The sequence below is a fragment of the Diospyros lotus genome, chromosome 11 (genome assembly GCF_014633365.1).
Source record: "Diospyros lotus cultivar Yz01 chromosome 11, ASM1463336v1, whole genome shotgun sequence".
Lineage (NCBI taxonomy): Eukaryota > Viridiplantae > Streptophyta > Magnoliopsida > Ericales > Ebenaceae > Diospyros > Diospyros lotus.
In genome coordinates this window covers 20,371,478-20,380,066 of record NC_068348.1, presented here as the reverse complement: position 1 = coordinate 20,380,066, position 8,589 = coordinate 20,371,478, and the positions used below count along the sequence as shown (strand labels likewise).

Genomic DNA, 8,589 nt, shown 5'->3' with positions numbered 1-8,589 from the left:
TGAAGATGTTCCCGCTCATCTTGACGAAAATGTGGCTCCTCCTAGCTAGGGTTTTTCTTTGTATTTCTGCTTTGTAAGACGTTTTTCTTTTAACAAAGTCTTCATGCTTCATGTGTTTTCTCCTCGCAAGCTTTTATTTGACTGAACTTTGGAGATCTTGGTAGTTAGGTCTTGGTAGATCGATCCTCAAATCGCAACCTTAGCGAGCTTGTAAACTGAGCTTGTAGACTTGGCGTATTCCCCCCTTCCCCCTAGCTTGCAGTTCGCCGTGCGGACTGGGGGCTAATGCCGACTTTCTCTTCCCTTTGCGAAGTTTGACCGTCGTCTTGGGATTTGTTATATTCTTGGGAATAATTGCTGGTTTTTGGGAATAGCCGTTGGTCCCGGGGACCGGGGCTACCATTATAGCTCCAATTTTCTTGGTTTGACTTTGCTTTTCTCTTCCCCATAGCCTTGGTCTATAAATAGCCTGATATGACCCCTTGAGACATACTTCATGAGGTTCCTTTCTTTTTATCCTGGATCGGGGGATACCGCTTGTTCTGCCGTCGCCCTGGTGTATGTTCTGGGACAGTTTTCCGGTTGAAATCTGTATCAAATCATACACCAAGGGCAACGGCAGTGGAGAGCTATTTTTCTGCAGGTGAGGTCCACAGTGGGAGGGTGTTTGTAGCTGACAACTTCTTCGTTGGTCGCAAATTGTCCGTCCTTAACGCTTTGCTTAGCTAAGTAGTAGGTTGCGGATAACACCTAAAGCGCTTTAGCTACCTTGCTGACGAGCCTGAAGTGCTGATTTTTAGTGCACCCAGGAGCTTTTATGATCGGATTAAGTTGAGAGATCAGTAGCTCGCAGGTCACGTTCGTTGCGTACAGCTGCTTCTCAAGCCAGGATAATAAGAATAACCAAATCGGTCGTCGTCTCTGCCCAGGATTTAGTCAAGATGAATGTCCGGATAGGTCGTGGAATGTCTTTAGCTAAATTTCCGCATAGTATATAGGGGAATAGCTTCGCGTTAAATTGAAGATCCTGCCAAGATATATGTTCAGGTAGGTCGCATAGCGACCTCAGCTAACATACCAGGGCACTTCCGTGAATTCGTGTAGAGATTGAAAATCCGGCCAAGATATATGTCCAGGTAGGTCGCATAGCGACCTCAGCTAACATACCATGGCGCTGCTTGTAGTTAGCTCGGGAGGGGACACCCAGGTAGACCGCAGATCATGATTTTTGTTCAAGATGGAAGGGGGTCTCAGCTAATGATCCCTTTGCCTGAGGTGGAAGTGGTTGCCCAGGTAGGCGCCAAACCGTGACTTTGGGTCAAGATGAATGGGCCTCAGCTAGCGAACCACGGCCTGGGGGAGGACCAAGAGGAATGCTCAGATAAGCCACAAACCATAGCCCGTCGACTAAGATGAATGGGCCCCAGCTCGCAAACCATGGTTTTTTTTTTTTTTACCTCTCCCCCCAAAAAATGTTAAAAGTGCTGTTGTGGAGGACAGGTAACAAAGTTTGACAAAGTTGATCAGCCAGAAATTTATTAATCTCAATCGAGGTTAAAAAAAAAAAAAAAAATAACATAAAACATGAGTATGGAAACACTTTTACTGATGGTAGGAGCGGAGGTGCTCCGCGTTCCAGGCTCGCGGGAGGACATCTCCATCCATGTTGGCCAGACGGTATGCCCCGTTTCCCAAGTCCTTATGGATAACAAAAGGTCCTTCCCAGTTCGGGCCTAGCGTGCCGTCACTGGCTTTTCGAGCGCCGATAAGCACTAGGCGTAGCACCCGGTCTCCGAGCTTATACCGTCTGACTCGAACTTTTCTGTTGTAGTAACGCGCTACCCTTTGCTGGTAGACGGCGATCCGCAGGCGAGCTGTGTCTCTAGCCTCCTCGAGTAGATCTAGATTCGTGGCTAGGAGTTCGTCATTTCCCTCTGAGTTAAAGGTGGCTCTTCGCTGGCTGGTCACCTTGTGTTCAGCTGGGATCATCGCCTCGGACCCATAGACCAACGAGAAAGGAGTCTCAGCTGTGTTAGTTCGAGCTGTCGTCCGATACGCCCAAAGCACCGTTTGTAGTTCGTCCGCCCAAGCGCCTTTCCTGTCTTCCAGCTTCGACTTCAGGGCGTGCTTGATTATCTTGTTGACTGCTTCGACCTGCCCATTGGCCTGGGGGTGGTCAACGGCCGTGAAGCTCTTTTGGATTCCCAATGATTCGCAGAATTGGATGAATTGCTCGCTGGTGAATTGAGTTCCGTTGTCTGTGACTATCTGTTGTGGGACCCCAAACCTGCAAATGATATTATTCCAAACAAATTTTTGTACTTTGGAGCTGGAGATTTCAGCGAGCTCTTTCGCTTCGGCCCATTTGGTGAAGTAATCAACTGCTACGATGGCATGCTTGCAATTGCCACGAGCTGTTGGGAGCGGCCCAATCAGGTCCATTCCCCAGACAGCAAACGGCCACGAGCTGTTCATCTGTTGAAGGTAAGCCGGTGGTGCCCGCGGGACATTAGCGAATCGTTGGCACTTGTCACACTTTTTCACCAAGTTGATCGCGTCTTGTTTCATCATAGGCCAATAGAATCCCTGCCGAAGGGCTTTCTGGGCTAGTGAAAGAGCCCCGGCGTGGTTGCCGCAATGCCCAGCATGTATTTCCTCTAGCACGATCTGACAGTCAGAGCCCTCAATACACCTTAACAATGGAGCTGTAAATCCTCGCTTATACAACACCTCATCGTAGATACAGTAGCGAGCGGCTCGAGCTCGCATTCTGCGGGCTTCTAGTTTATCCGTCGGTAGCTTTCCTTCCCGTAGATACTCCAGAATGGGGCTCATCCATGAGCCCTGGGATGCGTGAACCACCATCGTTTCGGCCGCTTGCTCCATGCTGGGGGTGGCTAAAAACTCTATCGGTATAGCCCCTAGAAACTCTGTATCTCGCGCAGTGGCTAGCCGAGCCAGTGCATCTGCATGGGAATTCTGAGAGCGTGGAATTTGGCGTACCTCGAACCGTTGGAAAGGAACTAGAAGTTCGCGTACTTTGAGCAGGTATGCTGCCATCTTCACCCCCTTCGCCTGATATTCCCCGCGTATTTGATTGACAACGAGCTGGGAATCGCTGAAAATTATCAGTGCTTCTACTCGCACCTCCTTTGCCAAGCGCAGCCCTGCGAGCAGCGCCTCGTACTCGGCCTCCTTATTGGTAGCTCGGAAACCGAATCGCAGGGCGTATAGTATTCTGTGACCCTCCGGGCTTATTAGCATAACTCCTGCCCCAGCTCCTTGCTCGCTCGACGACCCGTCAACATACAACTCCCAGGACGGTCCTTCCTGGGTCTCTCCTTCTACTCGGGTCGTTTCAGTGAACTCAGCGATAAAATCCGCCAGTGCCTGCCCCTTGATTGCCACTCTTGGTTTGTATTCCAAGTCGAACTGAGCGAGCTCAATTGCCCATTTCAGCAGGCGGCCCGATGTGTCTGGCTTCTGCAAAATCTGCCTCAAGGGGTACTTAGTTAGAACATCGATCTGATGGGCCTGGAAATAAGGACGTAATTTCCTTGATGCTATGACCAAGCAGTATGCGAGCTTCTCCATCGATGTGTACCTCGTTTCTGCGTCCACCAACCTCTTGCTAATATAATAAACGGGGTATTGCACCCCTTCTTCCTCCCGAACCAAGGCTGCGCTGAGAGCGTGCGCCGACACTCCTAGGTAGATCACCAGTTTTTCCCCATCTCGGGGTTTTGAAAGCAGCGGAGCTTGCCCCATATACTCCTTCAGCTGTTGGAAGGCGAGCTCGCACTCCTCACTCCAACTGAAACCTTGGGCTTTTCGCAACGTATTGAAGAAAGGGATGCATTTGTCGGTTGCCTTGGAGATAAATCGGCTTAGTGCAGCGACCTGGCCGGTAAGGCTCTGCACGTCCTTCATTCTTACAGGCGATCTCATATCCAAAAGGGCCTTTATCTTTTCTGGATTGGCCTCGATACCTCTGCTGTTGACCATGAATCCCAAGAACCTCCCGGAAGCCACCCCAAATGCACATTTTAGTGGGTTCAGCTTCATATTGTAGCTCCTGAGGATCTTGAATGTTTCTTCCAAATTACGAACATGATCTGCGACCTGCTCAGACTTAACCAGCATATCGTCAACGTATACCTCCATTGTTTTCCCAATCTGCGCTTCGAACATCATGTTCACAAGTCTCTGGTAAGTCGCCCCAGCGTTCTTCAACCCGAACGGCATGACCTTATAACAGTATAGCCCGCAATCGGTGATAAACGACGTGTGTTCCTCCTCGTTAGGATTCATGGGGATCTGGTTGTATCCTGAGTAGGCGTCCATGAAACTGAGGAGCTGATGCCCCGCTGTTGCATCCACGAGCTGGTCAATTCTTGGGAGGGGGAAGCTGTCCTTCGGGCAGGCTTTATTTAAGTTGGTGAAGTCGACGCAGGTCCTCCACTTCCCGTTCTTCTTTTTTACCAGCACTGGGTTGGCTACCCAGACTGGGTAGTGAGCCTCTCTGATAAACCCATTAGCCAGGAGCTTATCCACCTCCTCTTTAAGGGCGGCGTAGCGTTCTGGAGTCATTGGTCTCCTCTTCTGGCGCACCGGCTTGTAGCTGGGGTCTATGTTGAGTCTGTGCGACATAACCTCCGGTGCTATCCCCACCATGTCTTCGTGATTCCACGCAAATACATCTAGGTTAGTCTTAAGGAATTCAATAAGTTGGCATTTTACCTCGGGGGCCAGGTTCTTCCCGAGCTTCAGGCATCTTTCAGAGTCCACCTCGCTGATCGGGACCTCTTCAAGTTCTTCCACCGGGCCGGTGGCCTTGTCGCAATCCACTTCTCTGGGATCCAGGTCGTAACTCACCCCGCTCCGACTTGAAGGTCGATGTGCTCCCTCTGTGACCACATTTACTTTCTTTCCTCTGGCCCCCATCTTGACCGCGTCCTCGTAGCAACGCCTTGCGAGGTGCTGCTCTCCCTGCACGCATCCAGTTCCGTTGGTGGTTGGAAACTTGATGGTCAACGCTCTGGTCGAGGTGACCATATCCAGCTCGTTCATCACCGGCCTCCCGAGCACGACGTTGTATGCTGAAGGGCAGTCAATGATCAGAAACTCCGCAAGTGCTGTGGCTTCACGACCTTCGCTCCCAATTGTGAATGGGAGTTTAACTCGTCCCATGGGGACAACTGCATCTCCCGTGAACCCGAAAAGTGGCTCTGGGGATGGGCCCAACTGTTCGGGCCCGAGTCCCATCTAGTCGAAACAGGCCCTGTACATCACGTTCACCGAGTTGCCGGTGTCCACCATTATTCTTCGCACCTCCATGTTGCCGATGTGAGCGCGAATGACGAGGGCGTCATTGTGCGGCCAGTGTATATCTCTGGCGTCCTCCTCGGAGAAAGTGATTTCTTTCACTGCCATCCAGATCCTGCCACTAGGACATGATTAGCCTCGCGTACGTACCTTTCGTGCGACCTGTTCGATGTGCCTGCGATGTGAGGACCGCCGTGGATCGTATAGATCGTCCGAACTGCTGGTGCGCGTTCATTCTCGGGAGGCGGTCGTTGTTGATTCGCTTGCTGGGGTGGCTGATTTGCAGGTCGCACCACATAGTCTTGCAGCCGGCCCCTTCGAATCAGTTCTTCAATTGCATCCTTCAAAGCGTAACATTCAGAGGTGTCGTGCCCCACTTCGTTGTGATACGCACAAAACTTCTCCCTATTTCTGAACTTGTTGGGAGTCTTTATCGGGTTTGGCCTGCCAAAATCCTCTCTTCTCCTTTCCATGGCGAAGATCCTTTCTTGAGAATCTGATAAGGCCGTATAGTTGTTGAAACGGCCTTGTCTCGGAGGTCGGTCCTCTTGTTCTTCCCGCCGAGCTCGCTTGGCTACCTGATTGTCAAACCGCTCCCCTCGGTTGTCTTTACTGTTTCCCCCATCGTTCCTTTTCTTGTCTCAGTTAGAGCTTCTGACTTCCTCTCTATGTCCGGCGGGCTTCTTCGAACCGAACGCTTCTTCCCACCGGATCTCCTTTGCAGCTCGTTCATAGAACTCTCCCAGATCCGCAACGGGGGATTTATAGATGCTCTCGTAGAGCTTCCCGTCTTTCCTGAGACCTGCCGAGATGGCCGTCAGGATACTTTCATCCGAGGGACTTTCGACGTTACTCACCTCGCGTCGGAACTTGGCGATGTAATCTTTGAGGGACTCGCCCGACCTTTGGAAGACCGTGGCGAGGTGACACGTCGGGGCGAGCTGTCGTCTCAGAGCCTTGTACTGCCCGAGGAACTTCTGCTGGCATTCTTCCCAACTGCCAATGCTGCGAGACGGGAGGCTTCTGAGCCAGGCGCGCGGGACGTCGCCCAAGGTTGCGGGGAATACCCGGCACTTTACCAGCGAGCTGGTGGTCTGCAGATCCATCTGGACATTGAATGCGTCCAGGTGGTCATAGGGGTCGCTATCTCCGTTGTACTGCGGTATGCTCGGAACCTTGAATCTCCTGGGGAGAGCCTCGAGTTCAACTTCCTTTGTGAATGGTGTCCGTTCTCCGTAGCCACTATTTTGGCCACGAACTCCTTGTCGTGCCTCCAGTTCTTGCACCCTTTGGAGCAGCTCCTCAACGGCGGTGTCCTGGTCCACAGACCGTTGGAGCTGCGATCTCCTGCTTCCTCTCCCCGGTGAGCGATGTGACAGGAGGCCAGCATCCTTGGATCTCAAATTAGAGGAATTTACTGACCTTTCTGGCGAGGGAACTCTATTGGCTTCTCTTTCGTTTGGTGGGGGTCCTTCCTCTCGCGGGTGGCGAGGTCTTCGGGGTGACGGCGACTCTAGCTGTCTCGGGACCATTTGCGGCTGGGCTTGGGCAAGGGCCCTGACCGCATCAGCGAGCTGCCTAACAGTATTCTCCAGAGCCTCCTGACGCTGCTGCCAGGCCTGAACCGTCTCTACTCCGACGGTTGGGGCGACAGGTTGGGCCGGAGCCCGTGGGGGCATTCCGGTAGCGACTCCGGTAGCCAGTGGAACCAGGGTTTCCGTCGCGGGGGCGACGGATCCCATGACAAGTGGATCATCGTGCGGTTGGTTGTGATGATTTTCATGCAAACCGGCGATTGCGTCAGAGCTTCGTGTATTCCTTCCTCTTGCCATTGCTATCGATCAGTGCGGGCCCTCCTTCTAGCGCCAAGATGTTGACGTACGGAAACGGTCAACCGGAGTTCGAGAGCCCACAATGTGATAACGGGTATCAAAGAGGCAAGGAATGGAGGACTGAAACAGATAAGAAACACACATAGGATTTTTACGTGGTTCGGCCAGAATGGTGCCTAGTCCACGACCGTTCTCCGGTTGTTCTCGCAGAGTAACGGTATGTATTTTCTGATACTCGATCGGATTTACAATGGCGTCCCCTCTTCTATATATAGAGTAGGGTAGCCTACAATGCGAATTAGTCCTAAGTATGGAAGAAGTCTATTCCGTTGATAGTGCTTTGCTTATTGGTTTCGGATTATCAGGGATAGGTCCCTTGTCTTCAGGGATTCGGATTGCTCCCGATAGGTAAGTGTCTATCGTTTCCGATTATTCCGCGATCTTCCAACCGTCCGATCCGGGCGTATCTCTCGGCGAGCTGAGGTCGTGATGCTTGCAGTTCGTCTGAGCGAGCTCGCTTAAAGCGGGTTCGCTAGCATCAGCGACCTGCCTTCTGGTCTCGAAGGAATGGGCTGACGGCTTTCGGGCTTCGGATCTGGCGGGCCTCTGGGGAGTTCGGGCGGCTCTGCTGGGCCTTAGGTGATTCGGGTCGTTCTGCTGGGCCGGGTCAGCCCGTCAATTAATCACCGGGGATCGCATATAACAGTACTAAAACCAAAATTCTAACTTTTTATTTTTATGGATTTTGATTTTTTTGATATTTTTATTGAATCCAAATGGGGGGTACTTTCTTATTTACATTTATGTATTAAAGTAAAGGAAAGTAAAATATAAATTAAGGAAAATGCAAACATTTACTTAAGTTAAGGAAAGGTAAATAAACAGGGTGAGAGCTGATAGCTCTCATTCAAAGGCATATGGGACGAGCTCGGGAACAGCTCGGTCTTGAGGTCGCAGCATACGGAGAGAGCTCAAGAGACCTCGCGGGAAGGACAAGCGAACGAGCTCGGCGTCATGAGGTGAACGAGCTCGGGGTCATGAGGTGAATGAGCTCGCGGTCAAGGGGTTGAGCAAGAGCTCGCTGGAAGAGCTTGAGGTCAGGCGCGCGGCAATAGCTCGCGGCCAAGAGCTTGACAGATGAGCTCGCGATTAAGCGGCCAGGGAGCTTATAGGTGTGAGCTCGCGGCAAAGAGCTGGAACGAGCTCGCGGAAAGAACTGGAACGAGCTCGCTAGAACATTAATGAAGCTGAACGTGTATATATATATAACTGGGTTTGCCGAACAGAACAGAACAGGGGCATTCGAATGACTGTTTAAGCATAATATATTGTGGATTAGCTAGGTAGGGCATGCTTTAATAAGCTTTTCAAATCTCTGGGGGGTATCAGCTCGTTACGCATATTGAATATAAGTATTTACAAGTGGGTCTCA

The 8,589-nt window shown here is 51.4% G+C and overlaps 2 protein-coding genes across 2 annotated transcripts; both read right to left on the bottom strand.

Moving 5' to 3' along the window:
* Positions 1-1,602: 1,602 nt before the first annotated feature.
* LOC127812768 (uncharacterized) lies at positions 1,603-5,265 on the bottom strand. The gene has a single exon (XM_052353294.1). It carries the CDS (start codon positions 5,263-5,265, stop codon positions 1,603-1,605), a length of 3,663 nt encoding a protein of 1,220 aa, XP_052209254.1.
* Positions 5,266-5,798, bottom strand: LOC127812767 (uncharacterized). The gene is made up of 2 exons (XM_052353293.1): positions 5,501-5,798; positions 5,266-5,426 (listed from the first exon to the last, which is right to left on the bottom strand). Exons 1-2 carry the CDS (start codon positions 5,796-5,798, stop codon positions 5,266-5,268), a joined length of 459 nt encoding a protein of 152 aa, XP_052209253.1.
* Positions 5,799-8,589: the final 2,791 nt, after the last annotated feature.